The sequence below is a fragment of the Dunckerocampus dactyliophorus genome, chromosome 20 (assembly GCF_027744805.1).
Source record: "Dunckerocampus dactyliophorus isolate RoL2022-P2 chromosome 20, RoL_Ddac_1.1, whole genome shotgun sequence".
Classification (NCBI taxonomy): domain Eukaryota; kingdom Metazoa; phylum Chordata; class Actinopteri; order Syngnathiformes; family Syngnathidae; genus Dunckerocampus; species Dunckerocampus dactyliophorus.
Genome location: NC_072838.1, coordinates 2,900,076 through 2,918,746, shown reverse-complemented (window position 1 = coordinate 2,918,746; position 18,671 = coordinate 2,900,076). Strand labels below are relative to the sequence as shown.

At 43.8% G+C, this 18,671-nt stretch overlaps 1 protein-coding gene across 2 annotated transcripts in view; it reads left to right on the top strand.

Moving 5' to 3' along the window:
* The window catches only part of tinagl1 (tubulointerstitial nephritis antigen-like 1), a 35,944-nt gene extending 18,542 nt beyond the window's left edge, over positions 1-17,402 (top strand). The window contains exons 6-12 of one of the 2 annotated variants that reach the window (XM_054764059.1): positions 1,834-1,960; positions 2,038-2,188; positions 2,277-2,463; positions 6,952-6,997; positions 9,529-9,652; positions 12,831-12,876; positions 14,254-17,402. In XM_054764059.1, coding sequence (XP_054620034.1) covers positions 1,834-1,960; positions 2,038-2,188; positions 2,277-2,463; positions 6,952-6,997; positions 9,529-9,652; positions 12,831-12,876; positions 14,254-14,415 — 843 coding nt within the window. In that variant the 3' untranslated portion in view covers positions 14,416-17,402. The remainder of the gene's footprint in view (positions 1-1,833; positions 1,961-2,037; positions 2,189-2,276; positions 2,464-6,951; positions 6,998-9,528; positions 9,653-12,830; positions 12,877-14,253) is intronic. The other variant, XM_054764060.1, reaches the window with a different exon arrangement.
* Positions 17,403-18,671: the final 1,269 nt, after the last annotated feature.

Below are 18,671 nucleotides of genomic sequence, written 5' to 3'. Positions count from 1 at the left end.
TGAGCTACCTCTTTCTAGAAAACATATATAAACATATGTAAACAACAACAACATATATAAGGTCTAACCAGTCAACTTTAAAATACTATCGTAAATATTATTGTTTAGTATTTCAATTCACATTTTCAAAATTTACAGTTAAAATTAACGTAGGTGATATCATAATTATATTCAATATGGCAATAGAGATAATGACACATAATTCCTCAGTAGTTGTGTACATAACCAGAATGCCCGTAACATGTCAGTCAAAATAGCTACGTAGCATTCATTATAGGACACACAGTTCATGTATTACTGTACATCCAGTTAGCATTTGCTGTCAAACATTATCAATATACAAGAAATTAAAATGATTACACAAAACACAATGCAGCCGAAGTCAAGGCAACATATTAAAAAGGTTTGAGCAATGGGCACATTTTGCATTTCATCATGAAATAATAGTTTAAGAAGTGGACGTGTAGAAAACACTGATTTCTGTAGTGGAGTTCAGGACGCAAAGCAAAGCCATCAAACAACTGACTTTTTTTCTACATAACTAGCCGCTACAAGTGAATGGATAACTTTTGTTATCCTGTCGATATAAGCATCTTGCCGCTCAGTTAGTTTATCCCTAATCAGAGTCATAAAGATGAAAGTTGCATCTCCACGTGGGGCTTGATGTCATATGATATCTACAAAGAGACGTTTACACCATCGATCCAAACTACCTCGGCGATCTAGCAGTAGCTCGCGATTGACGTCATGGGCACCCCTGATTATGAGAAACATTCATCCTCATTTGGGTCGCAGGGGTATGCTGGAGCCTATCCCAGCTGACGTTTGGGCGGGAGGCGGGGTACACCCTGGACTGGTTGCCAGCCAATGGCAGAGCACATATAGACAACCAACCATCCACACTCACATTCATACAGACGGTAGGTATTCAAGAGTTGCCAATTAACCTAACATGCAGGACGCTGGAGTACCCGGAGAAACCCCACCCATGCACGGGGTGAACATGCAAACTCACACAGAGATTAGATCTTCCAGATTTTCTGACTATGCTAACCACCAGGCCACTTAGATCATTTTTGTGAATATTCTTTTCCTAATATTATGACTTTATTCCCCTAATATTTTGACTTTATTGCTATAATATTATAACTTTTCCCACAACCTACATTTTCCATAAATTACAACTTTATTTTGTTTTGCTTGTTTCTCATAATATTTTTCTCATGATACTTTTAAAAAAGAAAGAATTTTTGGTTTAATATTTCAAGTGTCTGCTACTAATGGCATTATTTTTCGTCATAATATTTCCTCATAATATACGTTTATTCTCGTAAAATTGTGACTTTTCTCGTTACAATACAACTTTTTTCTCTTAAGAGTTTGACTTCACCCTCGTAAAATCTCAGCTGTTTTTTTAATTTCATTGTTTTTAATTTCCCAACCATTTCAACTTTCGTCTTGTAAATTTCCTTCTCTTAATGATGACTTTATTCTTGCAAATGTGTAAGTGTAATGTGGAGTTTAATTCCTAACTTTTTCTCCAACCTAATTTTCCAAAAACCACAACCACAACTAATACATGTGTTTTTTTCTTTAATATTTCAACCTTATGCTACTAAATGACATTATTTTTTGGCATAATATAAAAAAAAATTCTCTTAATATTTAGACTTTATGTTTGTCAAATGGCTGCTGATTTTTCCATCTTTTTGGGATGATTGATTGATTAAGGTGTGTTATTCAGGTGTGTGTAATGCACGATGCGAGGACACATGAGGACGTGTTAGTCCATGAAGTCTTCCTAACGTTGTGTGACTTGTGTCCCTGGCTTAGATGAACATGGATTCCGAGGGCGACGTCCTGCCCCTCTCTTTCAACTCAGCGGACAAGTGGCCAGGAAAGATCCATGAGCCGCTGGACCAGGGCAACTGTGCCGCCTCCTGGGCTTTCTCTACAGCTGGTAGGACACATGAAGTCTGCTATCAGAAAGAAGGCAGAGGATTTAAAGATAATCTTTTTTTCCATTTAAAAAAACAGCCGTGGCGTCTGACAGAATCTCCATCCAGTCCATGGGTCACATGACTCCTCAGCTGTCGCCGCAGAACCTCATTTCCTGCGACACGAGGAACCAGGGCGGCTGCGCTGGGGGGCGTGTCGACGGAGCCTGGTGGTATCTCCGCCGCCGAGGGTAAAAAAAAACAAAAAAACTCTCAAAACGTGCATGCCGGCGACCCTAAACAGCACTCCTCTAACGTGCTGACAACTTCCTGTTCCAGGGTGGTGACAGAGAACTGCTATCCATACCAGCCGCCGCAGCACACGCCGGCAGAGGTGGGCCGCTGCATGATGCAGAGCCGCTCGGTGGGCCGGGGCAAGAGGCAGGCCACGCAGCACTGCCCCAACGCGCACAACTACCACAACGACATCTACCAGTCCACGCCGCCGTACAGGCTCTCGTCCAATGTGAGTAGACCGCCACCTGCAGGAACCGGATCCATAGCCCGCCACAAACGCATTTGGAGCTAAAACGTGGCAGTTTGTCGTCTGTTTGGTGGATTTATGAAGCCAAGTTACAGCATGTACGGCTTTCACTTTTGTTTTGTGTCTATGATGCAATAACATTGCATCATAGACACTATCACACCTTATCACATACACGGGTGGGGCGGGCTGGATTGGGGTGCCTCGTGCACCTCGGCGTCTGCCCGCCAGGGTCGGCGGTGTGGCCGGGGGCCTGGCCGTCGCGGTGGCTCGCCCGGGGCGGCCTGGCCTGTGGGGTGCCCTTGTCTGGTTCGCCTGCCCTTCCCTGGGGTGGCCCTCTGGGGCCTGTTGATGCCGGGGCTTGCGCCGGGGGGGGCGGCTTGCGGTGCCCCCCCTGGACTGACACGTGCCGCGGGCGCCTCTGCGCTCTTGGGGCGGGTTCGGCGGTCTCCGGGGGGCGGTGCTGGTGCTTCGGGTGGCCCGTGTGCTGTCGCGGCGGCCGGTGGTTGCTGCGCTGTGGCGGCTGCTGGGGCGCCGGGCCAGCTGGTGGGTTGGGGCTTGGTCATGCTTGCGGGTACTGTGGGCCTGGGTGGCGGGGTGGGGGTGGGGGGGCGGGTGCCCTGGGGCCGGGCTCGCTGGGGGGGGTCGTGCTCTGCCGGGCGCTTGGGCGTCTGTCGCCGTTGCGCTTTGTGCGCTGCCGGGCCGCTGTCTGTGTCCTCGCCTCCCCCGGTCTGTCTGTGGGCTTGTCGGGGGTGGGGCTCCGGTGCGCGGGTGGTGCGCTGTCGGCTCTGGTGGCATGTGGCTGGTCTGGCTTCTGGTGGTATGTGGGGGCCGTCGGCTGGTCGGCTGCTGGTCTCGCCTTCTCGGCGCTGGTGCTTGGCCTCCCTGCGGCTTGGGGTGTGGTGCTCCCGCTCTCTCTTCGGGGTTTGCTGGCCCGCGGGTCTCGGTTGGCGCTGTGTGGTGGTTCGCCTGGCTGCTCGCCCGTTTTCCCGCCTGCCTGCTCGGTTTCCCGCTCTCCTCCTCGCTGACTCCCCTGTCTGCCTCGCTGGCGGCGTCCTACCGCTGGGGGGGTGTGGCCGGGTGTCTTCCTGCTCCCCGGCGGTCTGCGCTCTCCGCTCCTGGGTTCTGAATCGTATGTCTGGGACCCCGGGGTCCCCGGCTCCGCTGCTCCTTGGGTTACCAACGGGGGATAGGGTGGGGCTTCCGGGTGTCGGGCAGTCGACCACTGTGTGTGTGTGTGTGTGTGTGTGTGTGTGTGTGTGTGTGTGTGTGTGTGTGTGTGTGCGCGCTTGAGTAAGTAAGAGTGTGTATGAGCGTGCGCATAGGGGTGTGTTTGTGCGTAGGAGCGTTTATGTGCGTGTGTGTGGGTGCGTAGGAGTGTGTATGTGCGTGCGTGTGTGTATTTTTATTTATTTATTTATTTTAGTTATTTATTTGGGGGGGGGCATACAGGGGTTTGCTCCGTGGGGTCAGGTGCTGGGCGATACATCTCTGCCGCCCGTGCCTCCGCCGGGTGGGTGGAGGGTGTGCCTCCTGCATCCCTTGGCGGGGCGGCCCTGTGTCGGGGGTCGGGCGGGGGTTGGCCCGGGGCGGGCCGGGCTCCGCTCCCTGGGGGTGGGGGTGGCGGTGGGGGAGAATTGGCGCTTCCGGCGCGGGCGGGCTTCTTTCCGGCTGTGGAGGCGTCTCTGGGCCTGCCGGTTTGTGGCCCCCGGTACCCGTCTGCCTTTGTGGGGTGTGATCTCTCGCTGGTCTCGGGGGTTGGCAGTCCTCCGGCCCGCTGGCGCCCTGTCCTTGGCTGGGATTACCTCTCTTCGGCCCCTTACTGGTCTTCCCGGGGGGGGGGGGGCTCTCTGGGCTGGCTCTTGGGGCACTGTTCTTTGTGCTGCCTGCCCCTATGGGCCTGGTGGCCTTCTGGCGGCCGGGGCCCGGCCTTGCTATTTGGGGCGGGGCTCTCTGGGAGGTGGAAGGCGGCCCCTTTCCTTTCATGCACTCTCAGTGACAATCACACGCCCACACATTCCTGCACCTTTATATATATATGAAGTCTTCCTTACATACAGAGATACCTGTACATATGCACACTCACAGTACATACGTACTTCCCCACATTACTCACTGAGTTATCCAGGGTGTTATTATGTTGTTGGTTTTATTACAGCGACGGTGATTTCAGCAGTATGACTATATATATATATGTGTGTATGTGCGGTATATATGTGTATATATATATATATATATATATATATATATATATATATATGTATATATGTATTTATGTATGTGTATGTATGTATATATGTGTGTATATGTATTTTTTTTTTTTTTACAATGATGTGCATTACAGTAACTTTGATTCTATTCACTATCATGGATAATCATTTCATTACTACAGTTATGTGTGACTGTTTCAATGCGGTATTATCATGGTGATCACTATCATAATTCATCATTTCATGACTGCTATTGTGTGCGACTGTTTCAATGCAGTATTGTCATTGTGATCACTGTCATAGGTCATCATTTCATGACTGCTATTATGTCTGATTGTCATTGACAGCTTTGTCATTGTGGTTGTTGATATTGATTTGTCCTTTATCCTTGTTCGTCTTTATAGTTGTCACGGACATTTATTTGCTGATGTCGTTCGGTATGTTTCTGTTGTTCTGTCACAATTGTTGTTGTTGCTGCTGTTGTCCTTGTCTCTTGTCTCTCTTTTTTTTGTTTTTGTCCCCTCTCGCCCCCCCCCCCGTTTCCTTTTCTCTTCTTCTCTGTCCCCTCCTGCTCCGGTCCGGGCGCTCCAAATTTGCTTTATAACAAGCATCAAGGTCGAATAAATTTTGTATGACAGGGGAAGTGTATATCACACTTCTCTCTGGCAGAGTAAATCTGTTGAGCACTTGACGGCATTTAGGTATACAATTCTATCTGCTTTAAAGGCTGGACAGGACAGGGGGAAAAAAAAAAAAAAAAAAAAAAAAAATAACATTTAATATTTTTGGTTTAATATTTCAACTCTACGCTACTAAAATGAGTTTCTTCTTGTAAAATTATTTATTTATTTCTTGTTCGAATACGACTTTTTTCTCTAAATATTTTGACTTTATTCTTATAAAATTGTTTTTTGAATTTAATTAATTTGACATTTCAACTCTATGCTACTAAAATGACATTATTTTTCATCATAATATTATGAGTTTATTCACATAAAATTGTGACTGACTTTTTTCTCATAATACTTGACTTTATTTTTGAAAGATTACAGCTTTTTACATTACATTTAATTTTTTAATTTTCCAACTGTTTCAACTTTGTCCTTTTAATTCTCTTCTCATAATTATGACTTTATTCCCATAATATTATAACTTTTTCTCCCACCTAATTTTTCAAAAATGACAACTTTGTTTTGTTTTGTGTGTTTCTCATAATATTCCGACTTTTAATAAAATACCACATTTTTGGTTTAATATTTCAACTCTATGCTACTAAAATGACATTATTTTTCCTCATAATATTAATATATTGCTTTATTCTTGTAAAGTGTAAATAATAATTTTTCCTCACCCCAATTTTTCAAAAATCATAACTTTATTTGTTTTTTTGTTTCTCATAATATTACGACTTAAAAACAACATTTTTTTTCTTTAATATTTGAACTTTATGCTACTGAAAGGACATTATTTTTTTTCATAATATGAGGCCGCTATTGTCATGATATTACGACTTTTTTCTCGTAGTATTTTTCCTTTATTCTTGTGAAATTGCTACTGATTTTTCCAACTTTGCTGTGGTTGTTTTGTTTTTATTGTTAAATTATATTTTTAGTGGGCCAATAAAAAAACAGTCGCAGGCCTCAAAAGGCCCCCGAGGCACACGTTGGACAACCCTGCACTACATGCTGATACCATCCATTGTGAGAGTTGCCGTTGCTTTGCTTGGCGTTATGATAGTAGATACACAGTAGTGTAGACCTGCACTGCGTCATGCATCCTGAGGGCTGTTTTTAAAATTTTGCCCCTCTTGTGTAGCTGAACAGCTCTCTTTATGATGCACCTCAGTTCCACATCACCGCAATGTTCAGACGCAGTAAATATACTGTAAAAGTACAACCTCTTCATCAAAAAGGGTGAATTTCTGATGGCGGTCTTGTGCGGTGTATATATATCAAATCCCCCCACGTGACAACAGTGTGCTTGACATAAAGCTATGATGTCAAACCATCCATTCATGCAGAAACGTCCCACTCGGCTTCCTTTTTAGGGAAAACATCACCCCCTTAACTCACACTGTCTGCTGCATCAGCGCTAAACGTCAGCCAGTGCTCCCTCTAGTCATCCGAGACGGTCATCTTGGCCTCCCGATGGCCTGTGAAGTCAATAAACCAGGCATTACTAGTCAATCTCGTTATCCCACGGATGTCCATCCAGTCTGTCATGACCTCCTGAATGTGTCCATCTCTGTTGTCTCTCTCAGGAAAAGGAGATCATGAAGGAGATTATGGATAACGGCCCCGTGCAAGGTAAGACGAGGCCTCTAAGTGCATCTTCGTGTCATTTACCGCTCGTCCAAGCGCACAAATGAGTACAAATGTGCACTTGGAGGGCTCCATTGACCCCGTGATGTCATGTTTGGCCCTGGTGGTGAGTTTGAGGGGTTGAGACTTGTCAACTTTGACCTCAGTCTGCACCCGCCTCACAGTCTGGTGCCCATCTGGACCCCTGTCAAGTGCCGAGGCACGTGTGTGTGTGTCTGTGTGTGTGTGCTTTATTGTTTAGAACTCCAGGAAGACATGTTGGCTTCATGACAACTTTCCTTTTTAGACTTTGAATTGCTAACACAAAGGCATGTGAGGTGTGTGTGTGTGTGTGTGTGTGTGTGTGTGTGTGTGTGTGTGTGTGTGTGTGTGTGTGTGTGTGTGTGTGTGTGTGTGTGTGTGAGTTTTATGACCTATTGTGTGTGTTATGTGAGGTGGTGGGGTCCTAAGAGGGTATTTCTTTGTTGGGCATGTGGAAGGTGGTGGGATATGAAACACACACACACACACACACACACACACACACACACACACACACCCCACGCACACACAGAGAATTAATGTGACTCAGAGGGAAACTGGAATTTGTGTCTGGTGGAATGAGGAAATCACCTATTTTAATGCTAAAGCCTCATGGTACACGTGAGTGTGCGTGCGTGTGCGTGCATGTGCGAGTGTGTGTGTGTACAGTGGTGTGATTAAGTGTTTGCCCCTTCCTGATTTTTTATTTTTGTATTTTTATGTTTGTCACACTTAAATGTTTCAGATCATCAAACATTCCCCTTCAGGATTTTATAGTAGACAACAGAATTCATGCTTCCATTTATCACAGCAAGCGGCAAAACAGCCCCAGGCCATCACACTACCACCACCATATTTTACTGTTGGTATGATGTTCTTTTTCTGAAATGCGGCGTTACTTTGACACCAGATGTAATGGGACACACACCTTCCAAAAAGTTAAACGTCTGTCTTGTCAGACCGCAGAGTATTTTCCCAAAGGTCTTGGAGATCATTAAGATGTTTTCTGCCTTTCTTATGGTGGAGTCATGAACACTGACCTTAACTGAGGCAAGTGAGGCCTGCAGTTCTTTGGATGTTGTTGTGGGGTCTTTTGTGACCTCTTGGATGAGTCGTTGCTGCGCTCTTGGGGTCATTTTGGTTGGTCGGCCCCTCCTGGGAAGTTTCATCACTGTTCCATGCTTTTGTCATTTGTGGATAATGGCTCTCACTGTGGTTCGCTGGAGTCCCAACGTTTTAGAAATGGCTTTATAACCTTTTCCAGACTGATAGATCTCAATTAATTTATGTTTTAACGGGGGGGAATCACTTTTACACAAAGGGCCATTTTAGGTTTGGATTTTTTTTCTCCCATAATACTAAAAAGTTTCATTTAAAAACTGTAGTTTGCATTCAAGTAATCAACATTGCTGCAATATGAAAGCCACATAATGTTGGGTCACCCACACACACACACACACACGCACACACAGGTGGGACGAGGAGGTGGGGTGGGGGGGGGGGGTGTTTGGTGTTATGGGTGTTAGAGACTGATGACATTAGGAAATTAAATAACTCAATGCTAATAAATGCCGTATTATATTGGCCGCACGGTGGCCTAGTGGTTAGCATGTTGGAGATCTATGTTATGGAGATCAGGAGATCTGGAAGATCTGGGTTCCAATCTCCATTGGGCATCTCTGTGTGGAGTTTGCATGTTGTCATTGCAAAAACATGCATGTTAGGTGACTGGAGGTGATTGGAGACTCTAAATTGTCCATAGGTATGAATGTGAGTGTGAATGCTTGTTTGTCTATTTGTGCCCTGCCATTGGCTGGACACCAGTCCAGGGTGTACCCCGCCTCTCACCTATAGTCAGCTGGGATAGGCTCCAGCACACACCCGCGACCCTAGTAGGACAAGCGGCATAGAAAATGAATGAATCAATATTTTTATTTTTATAGTCATAATTTCATTATAATTATATTTTATAATATATTTACTGCATGGTATACATTATTACACATTACTTGAATGTATTCCTTTATATATTTTACATTTATATTTAATATGTTGTATTAGAATTATATTTACTGCATTTTATTGCATAGTATACATTATTACAAAGTGTTTTATTGTATTTTACTTATTATATTTATATTTTGTATATTTTATATTTATATTTTATTATAATTATGTTTATTGTATTTTATTTAATATATTTGTATTTTCCTAATGAGGATTAAGCAGCTTTGAAAATAAATGAATTAATTTTTTTAATTTATTATCTTTATATTTATTTTATTCCAACATATACATTGTTACATAGTGTTTTTTTAAATTATATTTATACATGATTTAATTTATATTTGATTTGATTACATAGTATACATTATTGCATGATTACAAGTGTAATATGATGTGTTATGTCAGCTTTGACTCCCAACACCTTGTTGCACTTGAACTATACGTTAGTTGGATGTACTTGTCTAAAAACTGCTTTTTGGTTGTTCCAGCCATCATGGAGGTCCACGAGGATTTCTTCATCTACAAGAGCGGCATCTACAAGCACACGGACGTCAGCTTCACCAAGCCGCCGCAGTACCGCAAACACGGCACGCACTCTGTCAGGATAATGGGGTACACATGACACTTTTTTTTTTTTTTTTTTTTTTTACTGATAGATACTTGACAGGCATCAAGTACCTTTGGATATGGATATGCTTTAGAATACACAGACTACTCTAAAAGCAAAGTATAGCTGTGTACATGCATGAGATGCTAGCTGCTCCATCAAAGCAGGAGCCACTTTCAAGTTTTTTTTAACCTGAAGACACACCTTGGCTCCACTCCACCCATCTGTCTGCCCCCCCCTTATTTCTATCTAGTAAGCTAGCAGACCACAAATATGCAGACGGCCGACACACCTGGCCTACCTGACACCTGACTCGCGTCTCCGTCATCGGCCCGACGTCTGCATGCTTTTCTTCACCGCATCCAAGAAGACAAAACACCTCATGCTTTTTTTAATCTCCAGACAATCAGTGGGCTTTTTTGTAAACGGTATGTGAGGAGCGAGAGAGAGAGCCATAACCAGCACTCTTGCACTCCTCCTCGTAACTCTCATCCGTCTGGTCTGAGAGTGCCAATGACATGTTTCTGTGCGGAGGGTTAAATCTCTCCCATATGAGGGCGAGACGTCTAAGTCGGGGGCGAGGGGAATTCACCCAGGTTTTCACAGCCTGCCGTGTAGAGACGACCCTGCTACATGCAGATCGGGCACAAGAGAGTAACCGATTTATATTGCACTCAATGTACCTCTACTTTAAAGCTGCTCCCCCTCGGCTTTGGTTTGTTGCTCTTGGTGGGGACCTGGGATAATTGACTGTTTTTTGGGGTAACCGGAATAACCTGAAAGGAAATCTCAGCAAAAATATAAATCGGATAATAACTTGCATAACTTTGCCTTAAAGATGATAAATGAGCTCCACTCACATAGATCTAACTAAAAAGGCCGATACTGTTCCAAACATTCCTCGCAGCCTTACCCTGATCGATATCCTGGAGGTTGAGGTGGAAAGTACCACAAGTAAAAATTCATCCTTGGGCAAGATTGAACCCCCAGTTGCTCCTGATGCTGCGCCATCAGTAAGTAAATGTGCTAACAGTGTCAAAGCGCTTTGAGTGCTTTGGAGGTGGAAAAGCGCTATACAAGTGAAAGACCATTTACCGTATATAAATTAATAAATCATACTCTTTTCTGGTTGAATATGGCCTTTTATTAGTCAAAACATTTGCATATTTAAGCAAGTTTTACGTCTATTTTTTTTGCCTGACTTAAGAATTTTCAAACTTAAAAATGGCAAAATGAAGTAACATCCATAAAAAGACATTCAAATACATAGTGATGATATGTAGTATTCTAGACTGGTCACTAGGTGTCAGTAATGTTACATTGATGAGACAATAGCCACCGCAGGAAGTACTGTACAGAACAGGAAGTTAAAAAAGGTCCTATTTATGTCTTATACAGTATGTCTTAATTTCTTTTATGTCTATTATATTAGGGTAGCAGGTGTGTAACAGTCACTATTGGGGTGTTATTTCATGTTTAGAGGGCTCTGATAATGTTAAAAACAGTAAAAAAATAAAAAAAGAACAACAACAAGAAACTCTCCCAACGCTAATATGCAAGTCTAGTGTATATTATGTCTTATATGTCCTATTTTCTTTTGTTATGTCTACTATATTGTTTAGTAGGCCTATAAAGGTGACTATAGGGGGGGTTATTTCATGGATAGAGGACTCTAAGCGTAAAAAAAAGAAACAACTAGGAACTCTCCCAATACTAACGTGTGAGTCTGTATAATATGTATTATTGATGTCTTATATGTCCTATTTTCTATTATTGTGTCCACTATATTGGGTAATAGGAGTGTAAAGGTGACTATAGGGTTGTTATTTTGTGTCTAGAGGGCTCTATTAATGTTAAAAATCGTATTTAGAAGGGGTAGTAAACAGGTTTGTACGCTCTAACCATGAAAATATTCTATGTCTAAATAATCAATCCTACTTGATTCATTAATCACGGGCGGGTCTGGGACCATTTACCCGCCATAAATGAGGGATTACGGTATTGCCTATATCGAGGGCTTTTAGATGCGGGGGCGGAGCCAATTGCAGGACCCACTGCTTGTTGAGAAGAGCGGCTTTCATGCTACGAGTTTCCAAAAGTCCCCACTAGGACCAGAAAAACTTGCTAGATTTGCTACAGTGCATTCACAGACAGTCCCATTATACTGTGCTTATTATTATTATTATTTAACACTGCATGCGCCCAGCATCCCCCAAACGCCCGTCTCCCACGTGATGATGTGGATTTAGCAGAGACGGAGAGCCGGTGTGAAGGGGAGGCGCACGACGTTAGGCGCACCGGGCCGCCATCCCAGGGGCGATGGCCGTGTTTACATTGAGTAAATCCCGCAGCGGTGCGTCCCTTTAAGCCCGCAGCCTGGGAAAGTTTGTGGAGGCATCATTGAGGTCCAGCGTGGTGGAAAGGGCATTGTCTGGGCGGCTGATCCACACAGAGCGCGGGATCAATCGCCCTCCTAAACCCACCAGGAGAAAAGGTCGGGGCCGGAGGGGTTGGAGTAAAGTAAGGCGGTATGTCCGACTTTGTCCCCCGGCGAGCGATCTGATTGGAGGTCAGATTAGATTTTGGCTGTGTCCCTACGGGGCAGGTGTGTATGTGCCACGCACACACACACACACACACACACACACACATATAGAGGCAGTGTTGTTTGTGCAGCTGTGTCTGCTCGTGGTCAGTACTCTTCTCCTCCAACTCCCAGTGTTCCTGTCTTAAGTGGTAAAACAGCGTTGGCTCGCAGGAGTCTCTGGAGGGAAAGTTCCCGTGCTCAAAAACAGGATGGGAATTGGCTGCAGGAGCAAAAACGTTGAAGTTGGCAGAGGGCTGTGTCGCAAAGCATGCTGGGAATCCTGATGGATGCCTGCCAGCACCTCCTGAGAACACAAACACTGGCAAGGATGGGGTGACTTTTTTTAAAATATATATTTGTGTTCACTACCTCCTAACCTGCCCTCTATTTCCTGTTTTGGAGAGGAAAAAGGGAATTCCGTGCTTTTTTAGACGGGAATAATGACGTAGGAATGTCGCTCGGCGGTGTCCAGCCTTTTTGCAGGATGTTGTTGACCAGCACCTCCATCACTCGTGCCCAGTGTGGCGTAGGTGGACGTGTTTGCTCACACTGCAACACCGCATGATGCATCACACTGTCTCCTCTGCTGTGTGCAGGTGGGGGGAGGAGAGGAACTTTGATGGAACTCCCAGGAAGTACTGGGTAAGACACGGCCATGATATTGTGTTGGATGTGTGTTAGTTAGCCTTGATGCTGGAATTTAGACCACGTCAGAGTACTTCCAGTAACACTCCGTTTTGTGTGTCTGTAGCTTTAATGCAAACGACCTGTTTGTTCACGCCCCTCTCCGATTTAGCACTTTAGCATTCTAATTATTTGTGCACCCTATCCACTTTTGACATATGCACTGTAAGGCTCCACTTGCCCACTGCAATATACAGGCCGTAATATGCAATATAAAATAATATACATGTATTTATTTATTATTTTCTTTTTATTATATTTTAGTAAAATTGATAATAATGTATATAAATAATCATTTATTAAATGAATTAAATATAATAAGTCATATAATATATCGTTTACAATATAATAATATAGAATGATTTATATATATTATTTATATATATTTATATAAGAAATATTTTACAAACAGTATTTTATTTATAATATTTCCTTTATATTTGTATTTTATTCTATTTTTAAATAAAAAATAACTAAAATATATGTACATACAACAATGTGACATTAAGGCAGTGGTTGTAGGCAGTGGCATACTAGCCCCCCCCAGGGGAACCCCACTATTTGAGAAGCGCTGCATTAGGGAGTGGGACAGGAGGACATAAATGTAAACATGCATTAATATACATTTTTATTCATATATATTATTTAATTTACATTATATTAGAATATCATTTATATATATAATTATACTTACAAATCATATAATAAATCCTAACTTATATAATAAATCATTTATAATATTATACTCTATAATTCATGTTATTTATATATAGTTTAATATTTTATGTTACATATAAGTTTTTATTTTATATTTTTGGTAAATATAGTTTTACATACAGTATTTTATTTATAATATTTATTTTATTTTAAATTTGTATTTTTTAATTTTACATATACTTCTTATATATTTTAATTAAACAGAAGTAAAATAAATATACAACAACATCACATTCAGGAGCGGGACAGGAGGACACAAACGTTAGCAACACTAGCAATAGCTATGTGTGCTAAAGTGCTAACATTACACTCACATTTTAACAGCAACATCCTGCTAGCCATGTTAGCCTATTTGCTGAAGAAAAACAACACGTTCAGACTTACAGCTCCCAGGTCTGTGGCCGACTGGCTGTTAGTTGGCGTCATTTGAAGATACGTAGCGATGCCTTTTCCTTCAAGGTGCAATGCGGGGGTTTGAGTGCTTCTTCTCTCAAACGTTGAGCAAGGCAGTGAGGGAGATGATAGATTTTTATCACAATGTGTGTTCATAAACATGTATTACTGTTGTGCTGCTAACATTGCTATGTTATCATGTCAATACCTGTCTGGCCCACTCAGATTGCCGCCAACTCCTGGGGGAAGAACTGGGGCGAGGACGGTTACTTCCGCATCGCCCGCGGGGACAACGAGTGCGAGATTGAGGCGTTTGTGATTGGCGTGTGGGGCCGCATCACCATGGAGGACATGCACCACCACCACCATCGCCGCCGCCACATTTAGACACCAGGACAGGAACAACCTCCTCCTCCTCGTCCTCATCCTCATTAATCCCACAAGGGAACCACACCAGGAGCCTCAGAACTTTGAAACAACCTCAATAAACAGCAGGTGAGCGGCGAGGGAGGGGGGGGCGCTAAAATCCAACCCGCTTCCCGTCTCCTCACGCCAAAAGAAAGCAAGAGAACCATTTAAGCTCAAGCCACGTGAGGCACCTCAGGTACCAAACTGTTCCAAAGATTCCCCACAAGTCCTCAGCTTCACCATAAAAGGACCAAAACCCCCGTTTGATGTTTTTCATCCTTCCTTTTCTTTCTAAACCACAAAGAGACGTTCTCAACGGAGCAGTTTGGGGAAAAGAGGAAATCTGACACAGGGACACACCCGGTCCTTCCCTGTAACACGGCCGTGACGTCCTTGTATTGACTTTAGGACAAAAGTGTAGAAGAAGAAGCTGCAGGCAGTACACACTCATTACTTCTGCCCTCTTTGTATCCAACCTCTTATATACAGGACAGTGGAACCCACTTATGTCCACAACCCCTCTACATTGAAAACCCCTCTATGCTGACAACCCGCTATGTCTGCATCCCCTGTAAACAACCACTCTATGTCGACAACCCCCTGTGTTGACAACCCGCAATGTAGACAACCCCCATGTCAACGCCCCTCAATATTGACAACCCGCTGTCGGGAACCCCTCAATGTTGACAACCCCTCTATATCGACAACCCCCTGTTGACAACACCTCGATGTTGACAACCCCTCTGTGTTGAAAACTTTTCTGTCGCCATCTGTATTTACAAGGGCATATGTTGACAACCACTCTGTATCGACAACCCCCTGTCGACAACCCCTCTATGTTGAACACTTTTCTGTCTGCAACCCCTCTACGTTGACAACCCCCTATGTCGGCAACCCCTCAATGTCAGAAACCTTCTCTGTCGACAACCCTGTGTTGACAACCCCTCTGTGTCGACAACCCCCTATGTCAACAATCCCTCTGTATTGACAACCCCCTGTTGACAACCCCTCAATTTGACAACTCCTCTATGTTGAAATTTTTTCTCTATCAACAACCCCCTATGTCAACAGCCGCTCTATATTGACAACCCCTCTATGTTGGAAAGCCCTCTTTATTGACAATTGAAAACTTTTCTGCGTCAGCAACCCCTCTATGTCGACAACCCCCTATGTATTGACAACCCCCTGTCGACAAACCCTCTACAGTATATTGAAAACTTTTCTGTCGGCAACCCCTTCATGTCGACAACCCCTCTATGTTGACAACCCCAATGTCGGCAACCCCTCAATGTCAGAAACCCCTCTGTCGGCAACCCCTCAATGTCAGAAACCCCTCTGTCGACAACCCCGTGCTGAAAACCCCTGTATGTCAACAACCCGCTGTGTCGACAATCCCTCTGTATTGACAACCCCCTGTCGACAACCCCTTAATTTGACAACCCCTCTATGTTGACATTTTTTCTATATCAACAACCCCCTATGTCAACAGCCCCTCTATATTGACAACCCCTCTATGTTGGAAAGCCCTCTATATCGACAATTGAAAACTTTTCTACGTCAACAACCCCTCTATGTCGACAACCCCCTATGTTGACGACCCCTCTATGTGAAACTCTCCATGTCAACAACCCCTCTATTTCAACAACAAACAAAAATGCTTTATCATGTCTCATTCTGCTTATGTCTCCGGACAAAGTCACAAGTAAACGTAGCATTGGCTCGTTTCCGTTTCCATCGTGTCAACAACCGCTTATGTGGAGACAAATAGGGGCGTCGACATAAGCGGGTTTCACTGTGATATCATTGTTAGCATATGTAATCTCGCTACACTCAAGAGTTTTTGCAAAAAGTCTTAATGCTCCATGAGAGCAGAAGATGCTCTTTTTGTTTTGCTGTCATGTTTTATTTTGCTACTTGTTGGCGCATGTACTGTATATACTGTATGTCAAACTCATCACTGCAAGGCTTCTTTCCTATTTTTCTATGTTTTGGGGGCGGTGCTGCTGCTGCCAAACACAACCGTGTCTACTTGTAAACAATATGTGGCCACCATAGTCATGATTTGGCTGTCTTCTGCTCCTCAACCACTGCACACTTCACGGAGAAAATGTGTGCAAACACGCACCCCTACTGTGTGGCCCGTGCTATTTCTTCCCTGGCAAATACACCACATGGCGGCGCTGTTATAAGTCGGCTCGACTTGAAATTTCTCACACAGCTCTACAAAAGCTCCCACTGTAACTTGAGGGCGTTTAGTCTAATCAGTGGCAAATGTGGTACACACCTTGGGGACCTAGCTGGGACCTAGCTTTTACATGCACGCTAGCTTGTCTTGCTAAGGATTTTCAACACAACCCATAGGGGGCACCACAACTGCCATTTTTGTTACAACACTCCTTATAAACAGGTTATGAACACGCTATAGCGCCTTGATGAAGTGTTAGACGTAAACTGTGAACCACAGTCACCTACTGAGCAGCGTCTTCATCTTGTCTTTTCTTTATGTTGCAGGTTGCGGGGGGGTGGGGTTCTGTAGGTGGGGGTGTGGGGGGGGGCCCTCAAGCAGGGATTTCCAACCTGTCACTTGAAAGTGAAGCTTACACTGTTATTACCACTTTCCTTCAATTACACTTGTCTGCACACTCCCACCTCATCTTCTTCAGACATAAAAGAGAAACGTGCAGTGGATGCACAGGTGTGGGATGAACACAGTGAAATGCTGCGTTTAGTGACCTTCGTCAGCAAACGCAACAAACATCATGGCTGGCAGCTGCAGCACAAACCCACTCTCAAGTTGTGTATTTTTTTGTGTGTGTTCATTCACGCCACTTTTATTTATATCAAAGATGAGTAAATTAAACTGTGCGTCGCTTCCGTGCAATGTTGCGTTACCTCTCGTCTGTCGTACTGTGCACACGCAGCGTTTCTGGCACTTTTAGTGCAGCGCAATAAAAGCTTTACACAAACCTCTCAGTGTCTGCGTCGTGTCGGGGTGACATTTTTCGAAGGGGCGTGGCCAAGGAAATTTTTTCTAATTGGCTCATTGGTTGAGCGGATGATATGTCATATTTGCATAACGTTGAGCATCTTAGATTTCAGAAAATATACTTTTAAAGAGCATTTGTAACAATTTATGTGACCTGACTTATATGCCCAACCAAAATGCCATCTGCTGGGTTAAACACATGGGTTATTTTCCTAATCTTACATTTTTACCAGTTGAGATTTCCCTTTTTTCCCCTTGCCGACTGGAAAGGATGTGGCAACAGCCCTGCCGCTGATGCTAGAAATATGAACAATTGTGGTGCTTTCCTGACTACACTTCACAAGAACGAGATCAGAGCTGCTTGCCGACTCCCTCAACTTTGACACGGATAGGCGACAGGTAATCAACTCAGTCAGTTACAAGTGCTGCCAGCAAGCCAAGCTAACTGGCTAACTGCTGGGGTTCCACAACAACAATGCCAAACACAAAGCAAAATGATACCGGCCCTGGAAATCCGGATTTAAAATAAAAAACAGGGCCAGTTCCAGAATTGGACAATATTCTTGGGAGCAAAAGTTAGATGTTAGCATAAGCCTGAAGCAGGAGGCGAGTGAGCTAGTGGAGCACACTACTAGGGGTGTAACAGTACGTGAATCTGTATCGAACTGTGCAACACACATGCGTACTGAACCCTGACCCCTCCCTGTATGGAACAATACGCAGTTTCACATTTATGTTATCAACTTCTGATGGCGCTGTGTGCTGAAAGCTCAGTGTATCTGCGATCAACTACTCTGGCTTAGGTAGCATTGTCAAGCACAGAGCCACTACCATGCCAAAAATGTTGAAAAATTAGAAAAATCCTGGCAACTGAAATAAAATTCTAATTAAAAAAGGCAAAGTCATTTATTTTTTGTATTAAAAAAAATTGAACCGTGACACAAACGTATCGAACTGAGCCAAATCGTGAATTTTGTACATCGTTGCACCCCTACATACTACTGCAAAAATAAAGTACGATTTTAAGTATCAGCTACCTGTACTATCGCACAGCGACACCATCTACGGAATAATCATGGGGATCCATAAACCTTGAGGAGGAAAAGGAAGCACTGAGTAAGGATACCAAAGCATTACGAGACGATATCAAGGTACTACAAGATGAGAATGCTGCCTTGTACGCTGCTCTTAAGGAGGCTAAAAACCCTTTGGGAGAAAAGAGAGCATTATGCAATGACATGAAGGTTCT